We start from the raw sequence: 21,305 nt of genomic DNA on the forward strand, positions 1-21,305 counted from the left end.
TCTATTTCTGTCTTTGTCCTTGCTCATTTCTCCCTTGTGAAATCCACTTTCAAATGTCATCCCCTCCCCCTTGCCGATAGATCAAGCATTCTCTCACAGGATAGACAGGGCAGTAAGGAACTAATAATGGTAATAATAATAATGAGAAATGGCCTCAGAGATATAGTTCACGTGTCTTCCTCTCTCCTTGTCTTTCCTCAGCAGAATAGCTTCCCAGCCAGTGGGGCATTAATCATCAGAACAGCAGCTCTGAGATAAAGGCTGGGTGAAATTTCATTGTGCATTATAGTGTGAGTTGTGGGTGCATGAATATGTGTCTCTCTCAGTATCTGGGAGGAGGGAGTGGAGAGGCAGAGGAGAAAAATCTGTCATTTTATATATTTATACTTCTCAAGATGGTCAGGACCGGTTCCCCATTGTTACTGCCGATTAAAATCATTCACGTCCTTCTGCTTTCATTGGAGGTCACCTCTCAGGAAGGAGGATAAATATTATGACAAGTTAAATTCTACCTACTTTTTTTTCCATTTGCCTCGGGGGTATGTAGCAGAGTAAGGGACAGGAGGAGGGGACCACCGCGGAACCAGGAGCAGGACTGTGTGAGGGGATAAATTTTTCTTTGCTAATCCTCAGTTGGGTATCCACTCTTCTGCTTACATAATCCTTTGGGTTAACAAGATTTCCTGTTTTGAAGAGCCCTGAATTAAGGCTGCGGAAACCATTTGAAAGAGATAGGTAAACAGATGCTACAGCTTCTCAGCGAAGAAGCGTAAATATCTACTAGATCCTTGCTCCTTAAAGTGGGGTCCATATATTGCAGCATGATATCATCTGGGAGCTTGCTTGAAATGCACAATCTTAGGCCCCACTCCACAAGTGAATCAGACTCTGTGCTTTAATAAGATCACCAGGTGATATGCATATACATGGCAGTTTAAGGAACAGTATTCTAGCTAATACATGCAAACACACGTGAGCATCCTCTCTCTCAATCTCTCTCTCTCTCTCACACACACACACAATCAGATGAGATGAGAGATAAAGGAGGTTGCATTATGTACACAAGTCAATCAAATTTCCATCAAGTAATTCTCTCAGTGACTGCTAGCCACCACAGATATGGTGGGCATTTATTTCTCCAGCCATCTATCTCATCCCTGGATGATGAGAAAACCAAGGAGAACCTTACATTCTCCATTTAGCTAACAGAACTAGCTCTCTAGACAACCTAAGGCATTAATTAGATGGTTTCAAAAGGCAGGGCTGTCATAACAAACCTCAGTATGTTTCTAATTTTTACAATCATTCAAACATGCACCAGAAAGGTACGAAAGCACATCCCGCCCCTCCTACCACCTTGTCAAAGACAGAATGGAAATATCCATCTTGAAGCCTGGCTAGCAATGATTGTTGCTTGAAGTCATTTCCTTGTCATATATAAATAAAAAGAAAAGGATGTATTTTCACACCAAAAAAATGAACCAATTCTTGGACCTCAGCTTAAACTGGAATCATTGATTCTTTTTGATGACTCAAGAGACATTTATTAAGTAGTTTATCCTCTATTTGGGGGGGGGTCATTGTAGAACCCCTTCTGAAAGCTTTCAGCAAAGAGGGGGGATATGAAAAAGAAATCATTATTTGTATTATAATTTTAATTAGACCAAAGATATGTTATTCATTTTTCTCAACCTTAGCCATTCAACCCATGATACTGGCTTTAGACTCAGCCAAGCTAATCTGTCAGGTGATTGGAGAAACCATCCAGAGCTTTAGAAACACTTGGGGACCTCCACAGTGAGTAGCCAAGAGCTGACCCCACTTCCTCCCAGCTGTTCAGATGGCTCAAAATAAGACCCACCAGTTGATCAGCAGTTATGGCAGAAATTTTACCCTATAAAAATTACAGCCTAATTAGAAGGACATCTCTGTGACTTCTCCTAGCAACTCGCAGACTTCCAGCCTGTCTGCAATGAGGGCGTTCTCGGAGGACCCTTTCAGTGACCAAACTCAGCTTTGGGAATTGCTGGTCCCATCCACTGATATTAAAGCATTGAAAAAGGGATGAAAAGAAACAACACTGCATTCTCTTCCCTCTCCTATTTGTATTGCCAACACGTAAGTCTTTAAGAGGTAGGTAAACCCATCAAACTCCTTTCTTTTTTTTTTTTTTCATTAGAACTATGCAATTCTGGAGAGAAAATGTCACTGGAGAGTCTTACTAGGTAACGAGTAAATTAGAGTCCAATTTCCTTCCCCCTAAAATTACTCTCTGAGAGGGGAAAAGAAAGTACCTGCATGAGGGTAAGGAGACAGAAGATATTTCTTGGCTGGCAGCTAAAGTCTAATTAGACTGACAAATCTTCAGTGCCTTCCCCAGTTATGAGGCTTGGCAGGAAAGGAGCGAGCCCTGGAGCCGCACATTATGTAAGGCTGTTAATCAATATTAGTTGAGCCCTGATCCTAAAAATAAACTTTCCCTGGAGGCTCTGTTGTCTAGAGGTAAGAGCGAAGGATTGAAAACTGTGTGGACTTCTTGTCTCACTTCTGTCAAGCTATTGGCAGCAGGGAAAAGGTGGAGGGGCCCAGAGGGGATAATTCTTTGAGTAAGTATAACTGTTCTTGATACAACGTGATCTACATCCTGTTATAGCATGGTATTTGGGATAAGGTAGATTTATCTTGTATCCCAATCCAAGACAGTTTGATTATTCAAAGAACCTTGAGAAAATTGGGTGTTTCAGCCAGAGGCTCAAAATGCCATTGATAACAACGTGCCGTAAATGTGTGTGACGTATTTTGTGGAACCATATGAAATTGATGACATTTGACCATTTCAAGCTACATAAATGGCAATTCCATATGCTTCACCCTAATAGAATACTCTTTGTGTAACAACCATTCAGCAAAGCCAATTCCCATGCCTGAAAATGAAAGTCTCCCATAGCAATTCCTTCTAATTGATGAATTCAGGGCTCTGGTTCAGTCTGGGACCCTCAGAGGAAATCCTGGGTCATTGTGGGTTTGTGTGTATGTAGACAAAATCATGCTTATGGGCTCATCCAATCATACAGGGAGGCTAAGCTCTGTGAGGATCTGTGAGTTCTAAGAGAGTCTCTTGGGTTGAAGCAGTATCCTAACGTCTAGCATTTAGGGAAAACTTATGGGGTAGGGCATGGCCTAAGGTCTTTCCACACACGATGGTATTTTCTACTCACAACAAGCCTATGGAGAAGGTACTGTTATATCCATTTTGCAGATAATGAAACTGAGGCTTAGAGAGGCTCATCAACCTGCCCAGAGATACACAGCTAAGTAACTGGAAGAACCTGGAGTCCAACCTAGAAATTCTGACTCTAAAGTATACTCTCTTCCCTTGAATATACTGAGACTCTACTCAGATTATGTAGTGAAGGATCAACTTTTTAATCACAAGTTTTCACCTTGTTTCATTTTGCAATAATCAATATCAAGGCTGAAGCGTACTTTTTTTTTTTAATTTTTATTTATTTATTTTTTTCCCCCAAAGCCCCAGTAGATAGTTGTATGTCATAGTTGCACAGCCTTCTAGTTGCTGTATGTGGGACACGGCCTCAGCATGGCGGGAGAAGCGGTGCGTCGGTGTGCGCCCGGGATCCGAACCCGGGCCGCCAGCAGCGAAGCGTGCGCACTTAACCGCTAAGCCACGGGGCCGGCCCCTGAAGCGTACTTCTTACCGTCCCCAGCCTAGAACTGAAAGCAGACCAAAAGGAGGACTTTCCATACAGGTATTGCTACAAAGCCTGAAAAATTGTAGCTTCCTTCTGAAATTTTTGAAAGTGGTTCACATTCAACCACCAAATTTGTGAGTTTGAGATAAGAATGAAATCTCACGAAGCTCTCAAGTCTTTCATTTCTACCGTTTATTAGGATAGTTCCAATCCAGAAGGAGCACTGTGATTTTCTGGTAATTTTCTGGGATCAGGCAGCACTGGCCAATGTCAAGGTGACTTTACCAATGCCCAGCACAGAAAAAGTGGGTCATGACCAGTATCCTGCTAATAGCTTACAAACGATTCCAAATGGTGATTTGCACAGAACACATTGAGTTCTGTCTTTACTGATAACAACTCGGACTGGAGGCCTAAAGTAAGAGAACACACATTATTCTTGGAACTATTTTTCTTTTGGCCCTTTCCTCTCTCACAGGAATATTTTGGTTTTGGTGGCTGAAAATTATCACTAAAAGACTCTTGTTTCTCATTTTTGCCCTTCTATCCTGAATGAGGACCAAGGAATTTGAGTGTAGACTGAGTGGAACTTTTCTGTTTCAGAAGCTGACCTATCAGTGTCATGATAGTAACCCACCGACACTGGGGTCAGTTGTTATGTAATGGAAGTGCCTGAACAATTGCTGGGGCATCCCTGTGGTAAGACCCACAGGGAACCCAATCCAGTTCTCCCATTTTGGTCTTCTCCCACTTGGAAGAGTTTCAGGCCAAGCCTCTCAGAATCTGGATCTCTTCTCTCTCACAAGTCTCCTCTATACACTCTCTGTTCTAGTTGGACTTGGATATTTCCCTCAGAAATTATCATCTCTGACTTTGACAACTTAGCTTCTGACACTCAACCAACCTGAGATTTATTCCTCTCCCCAGGCATCCAATTGTAGTGATCCTACAAGACCCAGTTCCATACCCACCTCATTCATGAGATCTGACCAAGCCAGACCACACACCACCCTTCACCCCCCACAATACACCACCATTCATAAGTCACTACCTCATATTGATGGCTAACATCAAGCCCTCTTTAAGACTGTAAGCTCCATGATGACAAGGATCCTGGATTTCTCTTCTTTGTAACCCCCAAAATATGTGTGGATAGACATACTTTATAACGGAACATATTCTCCAATGCCTATGAAACTCCAGGTTGGTTTAAAAATGGAAGAGAAAATTAAAGATAGGTAGTGAGGTATTCAAGAAGTCCATCCCTGAGATCTTAGAGAATTTTTATTTGCCAAAACTAATTTCAGCCTCCAAATTCTACTGGCCCTCCTTCAAATCCCTATCACGCCTAAACCTCCTATGCCGCACTCTGAACTACAGACACTACTATGAGTAAAAGCAACCCCATTTCCTGAGGTAGATCCTTCTTGAGAGGCTATTGACTTGCATACCAAATGTTGGGGATAGAATATAACAATAAGGTTAAAACATATTCAATCTTACTCTTCATGATGTACCTGTTTTAAGCATTTTATTTATATTAACTCAGTTATCCTCACGACAATCATATGATATAAGCACTAGTAGTACCCTTCTCTCCTGCCAATTTTACAATATGGTAGTCTCAGGCTGGTTGCAAATTCTTGCTATTCCTCCCATTGAAAAATGAGGTTTATATCTCCTTCCCTGATACTGAGAAAGCTTTGTGACTTATTTGACCAATAGAATCTGGTGGGAGTGATACTGTGCAGGCTTCCAGGCCCAGGCTATAAGAAACCGGCAGCCTCTACTTCCTGTCCCTTGGAAAACTCTTTCTGGAAGCCCTGAGCTTCCATGAAAGAAGTCCAACTACTCTGCTGGAAAGACTAGAGGGAGAGTCCTGGAGATTACATGGAGAGCGAAATGAACCCAGTTAAGTCAAGTGTTTCCAGTTAACTCACCAAAGCACAAGGTATGAGTGAAGTCAGACCTTCCAAACCAATGCAGCCACTCAGTCAACTCCATGTGTGCAGAAGAATTGCCTACACTGATTATTTTGGAGGGAAAACTTTCCACAAGTCATGCCACTTCTAGTTATTAAATGATGATAAAGTATGTAATAAAGCCTATCTTGTTTTCTGATTTGTTCAATAAATATTTATTGAGCACCTACTAAGTGCCAGACCTTTACTTGAGAATTATCACCAACCCCATGCTTTCTCAATGCATCCACCAGCTTTCTCAATCTTAACTTTATTTTTTTTTAAATTCAGGGGAGCACCTAGAGACATTTTTCTTAATATAGGCTGAAGATCTGATGCTTGGGCACCATAGCTGTTAGTAATTTAACATAGTGTATGTAATTCATAAGTAGTTCTATAACAAACGAGAGTATCAGAAAGATCAAAGTACCCATTACTTCCAGGAGGCTGGAGTTTTGGAGACCATATCAATTCAAAAACTATTTGTTCACATTCACACACAGTTAAGAGCAGCACTGAAGGCACTTCGCTGTTTTCCTTTGATCTGAAATCAACACTAACCAAAGTCTATCAGAAATGAACTACTCAAATGATGTTTTCTTAGCTTATGCTTAAAAAAAGAACCGTGGATTTTTTAATAACTAGATTTTTACACTTGTGGATTCACATGCTTATTTTGTTTCTCCTGGAAGAGTTTCAGTTTAGTACAACCTGATTTAGCAATGGTATCAAAGCAAAGGAAGACAGAACAGAGTATCATTTGGAAAAGGCTGTAAGATTTTACACATAGGTGAAAATGTGAATGATGGGCCTGGTGAACACGAAATCCAGTCTTCCGCACTTCTTTTTTTTTTTTTTTAAAGCTTCAGTGCATGGATGTGTATCTGAGTTGTTAGTTTAGTTCTCTGTGTGAGCCGCCGCCACAGTATGACAACTGACAGATGGGTGGTGGTGTTCCACGACTAGTAAATGAACCCGGGCCATGAATCTTAACCACTAGACCACCAGGGCTGGCTCGTCCCCCCCATTTCTTTTTTCTCCTTTCTGAAGTATCTCCCAGAGAGGAAATCTTTAAGAGTCCACTTCATCCAAGAAGATTAGCTGGATCACACAGGGCATATTAGAGCTGCAGAAACTGATCTTCCTCACCCAAAGCATTTGGAATCAGGAACAGTCCTAAACCTTGGATAGAATCGAAGTGTTGTTGGGTCCCCAGTCCTAACATAGACTTGATGTGATCTACAGAAGGTACTTGAGATCAGAATAGGCTTGGAGACGAGGCAGGCTATTGAGTTTTTACAGAGCCCAGGGCTAAGTTCTCACGGCTAGTTGGCAAGACCAAAAAAAGTCCAAAATACTTGGCATAAAATTATTTCCTCTCGCTAATCTTTACAAAGAATATGGGGCTTTTTTTTATCCCTCATCCAAGTCTAATCTAATTCTGCTAGTCTGTTGGCTTTCCTCCAAGAGTATCTATTTACACACCCTTAAAAACAAAGAGTGTCAACTGATTTATAACTCATTTTTATAGCCTTGGTAGAAGCAAGAGGAAAAGTATGTAGATATAATCCAATTATTACTAGACTCAAAGGAAAAGAAATACACCAGACAGGAGGCTGCTAGGGCATCCTCCAGCTGCCCACTTCCTCTAAAATGACAACAGGTTCTAGGATATTTAGAGTCATAATCACTTGCAAGACTTTGTACCTTATATCCTACTCTTCTCTAAAAGCTCTGGCTTTCTTAGTTTGTGAAAAGACTTAACCAATCTACTCCCATTTATGCCTTTGTTGCAGGAGTGAAAGCCAAAAGCCAATAATTACCGTGGCTTAGTCCCTGAATCCCTATGTAACGTTAAATCCTCTTGAAGTCAGTGAAAATTTGGCCTTGAAAAAGATTCTACGGGACCAGCCATTCCCATGAAGAAAAAGCCATTTGCTCCTCTGCTTCCCACAGAGTTAGTGGAATGTATTCTGACAGAAACAGAACAAGTCTGCCAAGACCTGTGCAGACAGAACTATCCTTTCACCAACAATAAACAGATCTGCTCTTGAGCTATAGAGAATCATAATAGAAATATATATTGCCTTTTATCTTCTTTTCAGTGAGTAGAGTGAAGTGTCAGGAGTTATTGCTTTAATATCAGTAGAGAAGAAGCTATTTTTTTGGAGCATGTGCGTAGGTATGCGTGTAACAGCACGTGCAACTGTAAGACTGCTATGCTAACCAGATTCTTAGTAGTCTTTCTAAAATACCTAAAATTGGTCTGATGACATCATCAGAACATACAGCTTCAAGTCATTCCCATAGAGTCATTTAAGGAGCTGTCTGTATATTTCTGATCAAAGAAAAGCGAAAAGGAAGACAACAATTTTACCTCTACCTAACTCACATAAACTTAATTCAGAAGAATAAGAACAAATGGGGGGTTAATTGATTATAAATTTTAAGTTTACGATGCCCATGAAGTCAACGGAAGGGTGATGTCGAAGACTCAATTGAGACCATGGATAATGTCTTAAAACTGAGAAAAAGAAAGGACAAGCACTGATCTACTGAATCTTCTACAAACTCTGACTAGGCTAGGGGTAATTGCCCCACAAGAAATTGGAATGTCTTATTTTATGCCAGAGTATTTAAGGCTAATAACTCGATTAACCTCCTACCTTCTACTAACTAGATTTATGAAATGCCAAGGGAGTCAGCAAAGCATTAAGCTTTAGCTAGGGTATAATTACTTTTAAGTGAAAAAACAAAAATGTTACCACAAAACTAAGGACTTCCTATATAGACAAACTCAGACCTCAAATTTTCTAATGTAATTAGGATCTCGGTCAAATATAAAGGAAACAAAATGGACAAAAATTAACAAGTGATTAATCAACACTCGATATCAAACACAGAGATTGCATTTTATAAGGATTAGTTGAACTTCTAGTTTCAATTGCCCTTGACTTAATACTACCCATTGGCCTCAAAGCCATTGGGAGGATGTGAATAGAACTGAATGAGGATACAGCCTTTCCTATGATAACACATTTTCCTTTCCCCCTTTTCCCTTTTTGCTATTGAAAAGAAAGGTAACAAAATGAGAGGAGTGAGTATTTCATACCGAAAGTATTGTTCATTGCTCATTTTGAATAACAGCTTTACCATTTCAGCAATAAATATGATAGGAATAATAACCCATGAGTGCACAAAAGACTTTTATAACTTCTTTAGCAATGATTTTGTCTTGCTCTACTCCCGGGTCTTATTACTATGAGCATCTGTAGGCATCCTTCCTACAGAGTAATTCAGACGTTTTAGCTACATAGCAACACTGACCATGATAGCAACGTCTCAAAGACAAAGAAGCAGAATCAATTAATAGCTGGAGAAAGGCTTACCTGAATGCTGGCTGTAGAGCGATTCTTGCGGGTTGTGGTAGTAGCCATTGTAGTGGTGGTTTCCATGACAGTGGTAGACATTTCTGGTGGCATGGAGGTTGTCTGTGTTGTTCCCAAGATTGATGGGACTTCTCCCACCAGCCGGACACTTCCGTTGATTTTAATATTGGGGTTATTCTCAGCTGCCATGTTCAATACTTTCAAACCATCATAATAGAGCCCAGAAAGCTGGCCTTGGAAGAGGCGTCCTTTGTCCTTTCCACCGATGGCTATTTGCGCCTGGGTGTTGAAGATGGTTAACTGCCGGCCTAGTGGGTTGGGTGGAGGAAACATCATTATTCCCATACATTTTCTTTCTTTGCCTTACCTGGTCTAAATGGACCAGGCATCAAAACAGGCTTCCTTGAGCAATCCAAGAGGAGAAAACTGGATAACAAAAATTCAATATGGACATTGGCAAGTAACATTTCATTATGTTTATCTCTTCCACTGTCTAGCTGAATACCCTAGAAAATCTGAATGATCAAGTTTCTATTTCTTTATTGTGAGGAAGGAGAAATCTTGGCTCAATGATGAGCAGTATTGCAATCTTTTGGATATGCAGTTGTGGATGACAGAAAGAAACCCCCAAATCAGGTGATGACAGTAATAAATCATAAATGCCTATTCCACCGATTTTTTTTTAACCTACAAAATAACACATTGACAACTAAAAAGAATTATATACAGCAAACAAAAACTGAGCGAGGTAACTCAGAAGACTGAATTTAAAAACTAGGTCTGATAATTAAACTTTCTGAAATTAAATTAAATTCCAATTAAGAGACTTGGATTCATTGCATACTTATAAAAATTAATATTTTAGTCACCAAATCCCTCATTTCCTAGAAATCTTCATAGCGCAAACTAGTCTATCTGTACTTGTGGTTTAATAAACATCATGACAGATCGCTTCCTGTCTCTATTAATTTGGGGGAGTAGGGATAATGGTCACACAACTAAATCTCTCCCTAAGATATGGAAAACAAGCAGGCATTCATAATGTTCCTGGGGTGGAGGGAAGAAAAACACATCATTCCAAATCAATGAATTTTAAAAAGGGGATGGGTATAAATGAAAAAAGCAACACGTACAACTCCTCAAAATGATACAAAAGTATATTCATGTGTTGAAGTCCTTCAGTAGCTCACCTTATTTGGAGTTCCCATTTGGGGAACCATTCATGCTTCTGTGGATAGAAAACTATCAGAATGAAATCATGGCAGAATAAAGTTTAGAATAATATAACTCAACTTGTCTTCCTCCCAACTACTTCTACTTAAAAAGCTTCTCTTAAGTGCTAGATCTTTCCCAGAAAAATCCTAATAGCTTTTTAAGGCTAAGGCCTTCTATGCTATTATTTCTTCAGATTATTTCCTTCTTCTTTTCCATATGGAGAATGGCTAAAATCTTATAAATGGAATTAAATATATCCTTTTTGAATTCTTTTCTACTTTAGGCAGTGATCAAACAATGCTCCACTCATTCTTAATCTAATCATTTGAATTATTTTAACTATAGATGACTAGAAATAATGTTCTGTTATTCTTGCCTGCTTATTAAAAGAGAGCATATTTTTATATATAAAGGTTTTACATATGAAGTTTTTGCTCCACAATCTCTAATATGAATAGAGACTTACTGTTTGTGCTCTTAACCTCTACCATCATTACATGGTCTTTAAGTCTATACAATGATTAGCTATCCTTGAATTCCTGGTGTATAATGTGGAATACCTTCTCAGTGTATAATAATGGAAGAAATGGAAGAGGCGGAGAAGGGAAAATGCATCTGCTCAGAGGGAACTCTTTACACAAGAGTCAACTCTGCTCACTGGGCAGCTCTCAAGTCAAGAATGATTTATACATAATACCCCTTTGGAAGCTTCAAACACTGCAGTAGGGAGAATAGGCCAGAGAATTTTGTTATAGTGAAAATGATCTGCACTCCATAAAAATATTTGGAGCATGGAAATGGAACCTGCTGGCCTTAATGATAACAGAATTGTGCAGATCCCAAGGCTGCAATCAAAATAGATCTAATAGATTGCCATTCTTTTCCCCGCAATTCTTTCAGTGCCCTGTGCACGTGCATCATTGCCTGTCCTTTGGCCTCTCATTTCTCACGCGAGATGCAGCAAAAAGTTCAATGCTCAGTAACATTGGGTGATGGCCTGGAGCTCATACCTCATTACCGTTTATTTTTTGACAACAGCTGTTTCTGGGAGTCCTAAGCTTACTACAAAAGAAACGCCATGATGGAAGGAGAGAATAAATATGCCCTCAACCTCACATAAGCATTTGGGACAGCTTAACAGAATAAATAAGAAGAAGCTGCCTAATAGGCGATCTCTAGGATTAAAATTCAGTATCTTATACCAGACAGCCCCAGTGCCAAGCTATCCCTTCCATTCACAACTGCTGGCCAACCATTATATTTATTTATCTCCTTTTTTGTATATGGTCTAGCACTGATGATCAGTTAATGGTTATAAGTGATTATAGGCAGAATATTTTTAATATTCCTGAAAGTACTTTACATCTATAATGGTTCTCATCTCATTTTCCTGGTGATGTTATTCTGCCATTGCTTACAAATAAAGAAAAGGGTCAGAGAGAATTGAAATGCAAAGCTGAATTACACTGGCTAGAAATGGTGGATCTCCTTTATTTCATTGCCAATGTTCCCTCCATAAAGTTGTCTTTGCTTGCCCAAGACTGGGGAAAGGCAAGCCATGTTTCCTGGGCTGGAAGATTAAGCCACTGCTCCACTCCTGGCTACTGCTGCTTTCCCAGAGAGATCTGAATAATCACTTCTTGAGAACAAGACACTGCTGAGGTGAGACAGGGAAGGAGATTGTCTATGTTTCAATTTTTCATCATGCCATAGAAAATATCTGGATTTTTGTTTGCTTGTCTGTTTCATGGTCTGTTTATGGCTAGATCTGCTTTTCTTCTGTTTCAAGACCCTTGCCAAGCCCTCTATACCTTGGATTATGTGGTTCATAGCAAAGTTGGCAATCACTAAAGGAATAGTGGGACATTCTCAGTCTCACGCCATCTCTTTCTCTGATCAATTTCTCTCTCCCAGCTAAGCAAGAGTAAGTGAATAAGTGAGAAACAGCCATTCCCACCCTCTCACTGTGAAGGGTATAAAGGATTGACTGGAGAAAGTTTTATCATTTGCCCAAGATTTCTCAAAATCAGTGCCACATCTCATTATTGTCACTCATTATGATCAACTGTGTTTTTTATAATAAGTGACTGTGATATCTATATCTATATCTATATCCCAATCTCAGAATTGTTCTATCATCAATTATGCAAAGTTTTGCTATAACCCCAGTACAGGATTTGTAGCAGGTTACTTTTTGTTTTGTTTTGGGTGCCTATCCTCTTGGAAGTCATTAATTGCTACCTCATTTGGACATCAAGTTCACGTACTGCTTAAATTAAATCTTTGCATGTCTCCAGTGTTGCAAAAAGACTAATTAATTAAACCTCAGAACCCCCTTGGAGAATAGGCAGTATTATTTCTCCTTTCCTCAGAAGGGAAATCTGAGATATAAAGAAGTTAAGTGGATTGTCTAAGGTCAGAAAGTCAGTCAATAGTAGACAGAGCCAGAAAACAGACTCAGGAATGCTGTGACCCAGACCTCTTCCCCAATGACAGAAATAACTCCAAAGAGGCAATTTAAGTGCTTCCTAATACGTCTGCCTAGTCATCCTTCTGTCTGTACCCTTTTTTTGTCATTGTCTTTACCAGGTCTTTTGGTATACATTTTCTAATCCTTTTGAAGGGAAAGTTAGCTAGACAGAGGAAGGGGTAAAGCAATAGAATGACTAGACGTTACTCACCCAAATTACAAAAAAAATAGAACTTCAGTTAAAGCAAGGCAGAAGAGAGAGCCTCCCAGTTTACAAATAATTTTCAATATTATATGCATATATAAACATGTACATATTTGATTAAGAGACTAGAATGCCTCCCTCCATCCTCCTGAACCATCCCAACCCCTTCACTTTTTGTGTATCTGAAAGCATCCTTCTATATGAAGGCCAGCTGATAACAATGCTCTCATAGGAAAACTAAAAGCCTACTAATAACTTTATAATGGTTTATACAAATGAAAATGCCTGGCATGCTATTAAACTTAGACTTCAAACGGCAATGGAGTAAAATAAAATATTATTAACATAAAATTAAAAGAAACAAAAAAGTTCTCTCAGGCACATGAGACTCAGACATGCATCTAGTTTTCTTTCTCTTTTTAAAATGTGAGGCAATCATCGTCTTTATTGTTAAAGGGACTTTATGAGCTGGTGATTACTAAACAAAATTATTTGCTTTTTAGAGTTATTCTTAATTTATTTTTAATTAGACCACATACGTTAAAAACAGGGCAAACAGTTAAGGCTCAGTGAGGATTTTCCGTGTTTAAGGGTCTGAATTCTTTCACCCAACTTAAAACTGTACTAGTCTTTTGTTTTTTAAGTTGTATACTAAGTAAAATATCCAATTACTTTTTATATATAACTCAATCAAATCTCTGCAAATTTTAAGAACTCACTTAAGGTCTTGAGACAAGAGGAGCTTATATTGGCTCAGGAAAGAAGAGAATAAATAGCTTCTTAAACATAGAAAATTTTCTTCATTGCAAGACAATAGTTTACCTCCTAACAAATAGAAGCCACACAGAAAATTCTAACATCGGGTATAACCGCTGCCCTCTTTTATTAACAAAGTGGTTGTTTTCTTCAGCAAATCAGAAATTGCTGTTTTGCCTTTCATGAGCCTTTCCTTTTCCAACACATTGTCTTAAACATTTACACTTTTGATGCATAAACATCAAATACACAAGGGAATCATACAACCAAAGTGTAAAATAATTTGTTTCTTTTTAAGTTTCAGTCAGCCTCTAGGACGCAATTAACCTCTTAGAAAACGCTTTTGCCTCTGTAAGTTTGAATCTAAAGGCAAAATTCATCTTTCTCTTTCTTTTCTTCGTTTAAAAACAAATGTTAAAAAACGTTGTTCCCCTTATAACATTTGTTTTAAGCAGTTTAAGTGACAAGAGTAGATCTGTGATTTTTTTTTTTTGCTAACCATGCTACAGATAGTAAAGCCAAAACAGCCTCAAGATGTGAGTTTAGAAAGTACTTTTGAAAGTTCTTTAGAAGCTTTGGTAGAAGAGGTGATTTAAAACAAATTAACAAATAATGTCATGCAGTGGTTAAATTGCCATAATACATTTCTTTTTTAGAGGTTCCTGGAATTTCTTGTTTGTGGTTGTCATGCTGATAGCAAGCTAGATGTTAGTCCCTTTAACTGTATTTTAATGGCAATGTATTATAGCATGATTTATCAACATATGGCAGGTGGAAGCTGGCACAAATTATAATGAAAATTAAAACAGTCATTTATGCAGCAGGCGATTATCATTTAAGGAACATTTATTTGCAGGCTTTAAAAATGAGGGTTTAGAATCAAACGATTTTAAAATGAAAGTTTTAACGACGGTTACCTTTTTCCTGCAGCCACTCCTCTACGGGCCGGTTATATTTGAAGGGGATTTTCTGTTTTACCATTTGGAAGCGTTCATTATCAGTGTTGCCTTTAAAGTTTAAAAAACAGCTTAAAGAACAATCTGAAAAGTCAATAAGTCATTAAAAAACATCCTAGGTTTTTGGTTTGTTTTATGAAGTTTTTAGAGATAGATATCAATTTATCTTTAGTAGAGGTGGAGTCGAAGTCACTCTGCCCTTGGCTGATAGGTTTGAGGCCAGGTTAGTCTTAGCTATGCAGTGCTCCAGCATGTTCTGAAAATATGGCCTGGGAGGGGAATCAGTAAGAGGGCTGGCCATTGAGAGAAATGGGTTTACCTTCACTCTTCTCCATCTCACCCCTACCATACCTTAATTGGGCCAATGGAGGCACAAGGATCTCCTTGATCTGTGAGCAATTCACCTGCCGGATCAGCTTCATAATATGGTAGGGGACCCTCAGCGTCTCAGTCACGCACACTCCACTCTCATTCTGCTGTATCCTATCAGAAGCATGGGGCCACGCACTTCTTTATTCTCCTCTCCAGTGTTTGTCACTATTCTACCTTCTGGCAGAGGGAAGGCAAAGAAGACAATTTAAGCCTTGATGGTCAAGGGAGGCTTATTCCGTAAAAGGGGCCCTAGCACCCTATCACCTGTGTTAAATAGGTAGAGTATTACAGATGACTCTTTATATCTCTATTCCTTTGTCCCAATTTGTTCCACATTTTAAAAAAGAAGGAAACCCAAAGCAAATATCTAAAATTAAAGCAGCTATAAATATAGTGAAAGAGCATTTGCAGATTTTTGAGCACCTATATTTTATTATTACTAATAGACTCAGGCTCTATATGTTTACCTAATCTCTCTCTCTCTTATCTTCTCTCTCTTACCTACCTCTCATAGGAACAAGCATCTATTGACAAAGCCTGTTAGGGATACTTTTTTCAAGCATGAAATATTTAATTAGTTTCAAGCCTCAAACATAATGCTTTTAAGAGCTAGTATGCTCCCTTCTTTCTTTTGTAACTGTTGTTATCACTCCTGGATGGTTTGTCTAATTGGACAAACTTGGAGAGTGGTGTTGTGCAGATATACCCTTAATGAATATGCTTCAAATTACAAAATAATGAAGCCATGCTTTGGGAACTGTTCTATCTCATCAACCAACCTCACAGTGATCAAGCAGAAACTAGTGAATTTTAATTCATTACTTTTCACTCATAGGCCTATTTGGAACTTAGGAAATCTCATCCAAATTACCAACATTAAAAATGAAATCAAAATCTCAAAACAGGTGGCTTGGAAACAATTTACAAAGAAGTCTACAAGCCAAAAAGAATATTAGAATTAAATATAGCATCAGGCCAAGTGAATAGTAGAAGCTTGTCACAGCATTTGAATCTTAGGGAGACCTCCATATAGGAGTTCTTATTGGCAGAGAAGATTCCACATATGAGTAAACTGGTACCTCCCTTCTGTGATGGGTAGGATGGGAAAAGGGTGACTATGTTGGGCGATATTTCCAAGATTCTCCATTCATTTCTCCCATGAGCAAATTATTCTAAGATGCTGATTCATTATCCTGACTACCCAGGAATAAAAACAAAACAAAACAACAGCAACAAAAAACAAAGCTCATGAAAGAGGCAGCTATGGATCTGTTTCCAGCCTACCTTATGGGACCCTATTTGGCTGGCTTACAACATGATATATTAGCATATCAAAGGGCAAAGTGCAATGAATGGAAAGAACAATTAACAATTTTGGATTGCAGTGTATAATTTAAAGTTTTCCTCAAAGTATTATTTCTCCCAGAAAAAAAGGGAGGGTGCAGGCAAAGAGAAAAAACAGAAAGGCAACTTAACTTCTTGGTGTTTGAATAAGCCACGGTGAAAGAAGTTAGTTTTACCTGTTAATACAGCTACTGGTTAGAGATCACTATAATGATTCTTCCTGGTAGATCTGGGTACTCACAATTCTATTAATCCCAAAATAAAGTTGCATAAATTCTCACATATCTTCATAGAAAAGAAGCACGCACTTTTCTGAAAAGAACCTGTATCTTTAACACTTAATCCTACCCTACAGGAGACAGATATCACAAGGGATGTCATCCATCTTCCTTAGTTTTGACCCCTCTCAAGTTTTAGTCATGACAGAATATTATACTCGGAAATGGCAAATGGGTTGTGCCAGATTCACCTTGAATGTCTTCTATTACTTTGGGTTTTCGTAACTGTCATTGTTGGCTGCAACGTTAAATATAGTAATGACCTTCATTCCATTCACTGTGGAATGGATTAGTGAAGTCAATAGCAAATATAAAGCTAAATATTCTTAGTAACATGCAGGGCAAAATCAGAAGTATTCAAAGTTCCAAATTGCCAGAGTACTATATACACCAAATTAATTAAGTAAGAAGTTGCATTGATTTACTTCCTCCAAATACATAGGGTTCTTGGTGCTCCTGAGCATCCCTCCTCGATCTACTCTCTAAAGCAGAAAGCTCCAACAGAAAATCATTTTGGGGCATGGAACAGGCTAGAAAAAGAGAAATCTATGTTGGATAATTAATAAATGATATGCTGGGAGGACAGCATAGCCACGATTCAACCTCAGATCCTTCAGAAATTGAAAGAGAGAGAGTCATTCTTCTCCACCTCAGCTTTAAAGACATTTAGAAAAAGTTTTAAGTTTTTCACACCAGATTGATAGGATCTGGCGCTAAGGATAGTGATCTTGCATACTGTTAAAAGTTGTGAAAGATGGAAGGTCATTTGGCAAACCAAATTGGTTTAAATTGCCACATTAACATTGTTCTTAGTCTCTTTTCATGTTCTTGTTGGTTTTTATTTTAATTTATCTCAAAAATTAGTGAGAATTGTTTTAGAAACATGTGCATGAGAATGAGTTCATTTGCCCCAAGCCCCATTTGTCAGACTGATTGAAGAGCAAACAACCTTCTAAATATAAAAATTCATACATAGGGACTACTCTGAAAGCTGAGCAAACCTCGTCAAATTCATATACATTCATATTAAATCCTTAATAACATTCAGTTGTACATTTCGTATAGCAACCAGTATGAAAATTTAAACAAAGAGTGAAATCAATTCTTCAACAGAAAGTGAGGCTATCCTTGAGAAAGAGTGGTCTTATGAATAGTAATGCCATAATGCCATTAAAAAGAGGCATATGTGCATTGCTAATTAGACCAAAAAAAGTCATGACTGCAGTTCTCAACCACACTGAGAAATCTATAAATTGCACAATGAGATCTTCAAATAGACAGTTCTTAAATTACTTATATGGATCCAACACTCACCTACGTGGAACTGAATTTTAGAAAAAAATTAGTCACATTTTATTCTATTTAAAATAAACGTAGGGTCTGTGTGTGTGTGTGTGTGTGTGTGTGTGTGTGTGTGTGTATGTATCCTCATCCATTTTTTTAATTAGCAATTGAGACTTTTATACCCTTGGCCCCCTGTGGTCATTTACTTTTGTACTGTTGGTTCTATTATCAAATATTTCCACTTCCGGAGACAAACACAACTTGCACTGTTGAATTATAATATTGTGAAGAGCAGAATACTCTGAGGTGAGATTATTAAGGCCCAATTGGTTCATACATATAGCTCCAACCTTTATGTAGAAATGACTCGCATTTTCTACATTTAGGTGAATCCATTTAGGATAAAAGGAAAAGAGAACAGAGGAAGATAAGACAAAGAAAGCAAGCTGACCCTTGTATAGTTCCCCAATACATTAGTCCCTCTTTCCGATCCCAAAGGAGTAAATTTGAAATTTGTTGACAGTCTCAAAGGAGTAAACATTCTTTAAATTGAAGAACTAAAAACATAACTCTTATATAGCACAGAAAATAACTTTCACAACATCATTTTTAACTCTATTAGTCCAAACATAGATCCTATTCATTACACGCTATACCAATTTTCTTAAAGCCATAATCAACACAGCATAGAAGTTAAGAACATGGGCTTTGGAGACAAACTTGGCTTTGACTTCTAAATTTATACCATTTACTAGCTGTGTGACCTTGTGCAAATCACTTACCCTCAGTTTCCCCACTTTCCAATTCACCATAGTGTCTTACATGGTATAGGATAATATGAGGTAGAGCATATTCAGAACCTGGGGTATGAAAAACATTCAATATAGTTAAACTATTATTATTAATATGATTCACCTCTTTCCTAATGATTTAAAGGAAGCACATTGGTTCCATGGTGTGCTTCCATGCTCTCAGAACTTTACCAGGCCTCCATTCAAAAGATGACCATATTCCATTTGGTCCCACAAAAGATATCTACCAAAGATCAACTGACCATAGAAAAGGAAACACCCTAAATATCCACTAAGTCTCCCAGCTGTTGTTTTTTATATTTTTATATCTTCTAAAAATATGCTCAGCTAACCCCATTTCCAAATAAAGTGGGTTTCTAAAGCCACTGAAAATAAAAGAGCAATTCAGGCATTGACAAATGTGATTTCTTGGTCCAGCCACAGGTAATGATGATATACTGCTGCTAAGTTGAGAGAGAGTGGCTTAAAGGTTCAGGCAATTTGCACCAGGCTGGCAGAAAATGCTTTCTTGCAGGTAGCCTATTAATACCATCTGAAATATTGTCAAGCACGTGGATATGCTAATAGGAATATTGTAACAACATTCATCTGAGCAAAATTAATGCCAGAGGTATTTTTGCATTTTGTTTTGAGTCCTGGAATAAAGAAAGGAAAAGTTTTCTTTATTGTTTTGTTGACAGTAAAAAATGAGACTATAGGTCTAATGAACAGTCAAAGAACGAATACTATGTATTAGAGCCAGAGGCAAAAGAAAATCGATGCGGGTAGGCTCAAGTAGTAGGGCATTTCAGGGGTTCTTACAATGTCTCTCTCCCCAAAGAACACTTTGTGAGTTTCAAAGTAAATATGAGACACTAAAGAAAAGGAACTGGGGAAACTCTCTGAACTCAGCTCTGGTATTATTCCTGGCATTAACCCAGACGAACTCTCCTTAAGTCAGAAGGAGGGGTGTTGTGCTACCCAAAGGGCATCTAGAATGTTCGGCCACTTGTAAGTGATAGATGGACCTCAACAAAGAACTAATATCTTGTATTTATAAAGTGCCTTTTGACCAAGTAGCTCAAAATGCAATTATAAGCATCATTTCATTAATCCTCACAACACACCTTTGGGGCTGAAGAAAAAAGAACTACTTATATGTTGTGAGCCTTGATTCTTTAGTGTGCCAAGGTAAAGAAATTAATCTCTTGGAGCAGAAAACTGATCGGCTGAGGGAAGTGAATTAATACACCCAGAGCACAAGGGCATTATTAAGTAAGGGAGCTTTTCCAGACTCCCTTAAGTGATTCCACGAGCCAAGGAGAACCACCATTCCAAAGTGATGAGATGTTTACCCTGGAAAGCAGTGTGGGTCACCCAGGCATACAGACTTGGCTGATGAAGCTCACTGCCTCATGTCTACTGCATATGTTCAGAAATGAAAAATATACGTGGCCAGACATATTATCATTTCCTTCCTATATCAAAGTCATAGTATTGGTCCACAACCTCTAGGCTACAGCAGTTGAGCTGTTTAAGCAAAGATGGCTCAAACATGAGTGAAGAGAGCATTGGCTATGGAGTCAGACAGATTTTGGATGCAATCCTATCTCAGACATTTACCAGGTCTGTGAACTTAGGCAATTTACTTAATCTAGATGTCTCAGTTTCTTCATTAGTTTGAAAAAAAAAAGATGAAGATAATAATACCTATATTACAAGATTTTATGAGAATTACATGTAATAACCCAGACAAGGACTTAGCTCATGGGAAGTTAGAAGAGGCTGGGCATAGGGAGAGTCTGTAATTTATATTAATTCTCAGGATCATTTCCTAACACATGTCTAAGGCTCCAAAATGGAAGACCTTTCTCCCAATAAACAGTGAAAGGGAATGTGTACATGTATTGTTGGTGGGGTACGGGAAGGTTCCCAGCCTAGAGAATCCTCCAGGACCCTTCCAATCTTGTTGTTTCCATTGAACTTTGATCTCTGCCTATGTTCTCTCATTGATGTACCTACACACATTCAGTCCTCATGTTTGAGTACCTTATAGGCTAGGGGAAGGGAATGGGGACCATGCTAGAGATGTAACCCTGGTGCTCTATGTCCACCTATCCAAGTGACCATGTTCCTATTCCTTGACCTTTGTCGAGGCTATCTGAGGTGAGTCTGTATGCAAACGTGTTAACACTGAACTTTTTCATATCCCAAATCTAAATCAAAGTGCCATTCTGTTGAGGTGTTATTATACTAACGACCATTTATCCTGATACAACAATTAGAAGATATATCACCATCCCTATCTTTTCCCTGTATATTGAAGCCATTCTCAACTCTCTTCCTGAAGCTCATTGCTCTTGGAGTTTCTCCTCACTTATCCTCATCCATTAAGGATAATTTCAATCCCAGGAAGGTTAATAATGCAAGGTCCAGGTGATTGCAATATCTTTATTCGCTTTCATAGTTTAAGAGAATATTTCCAAGTAATATCTAATGAAACTTTCTTCAGTATGATAGGTCTATCTAGCACTTATTCTTTATTTAAGAGCCACTTTCAAAAATAGCATGCTA

The 21,305-nt window shown here is 38.4% G+C and overlaps 1 protein-coding gene across 1 annotated transcript in view; it reads right to left on the reverse strand.

Annotated features, from left to right (window-relative positions):
• LOC101397659 (neurexin-3) overlaps positions 1-21,305 on the reverse strand; it is a 964,554-nt gene that overhangs the window by 133,301 nt on the left and 809,948 nt on the right. The window contains exons 9-10 of the mRNA XM_087448107.1: positions 14,624-14,713; positions 9,061-9,368 (exon numbers count right to left, since the gene is read on the reverse strand). Coding sequence (XP_087304233.1) covers positions 9,061-9,368; positions 14,624-14,713 — 398 coding nt within the window. The remainder of the gene's footprint in view (positions 1-9,060; positions 9,369-14,623; positions 14,714-21,305) is intronic.

This window comes from Ceratotherium simum, chromosome 24, assembly GCF_057802395.1.
Source record: "Ceratotherium simum simum isolate JZ-2026a chromosome 24, ASM5780239v1, whole genome shotgun sequence".
In the NCBI taxonomy this organism is placed as follows: Eukaryota; Metazoa; Chordata; class Mammalia; order Perissodactyla; family Rhinocerotidae; genus Ceratotherium; species Ceratotherium simum.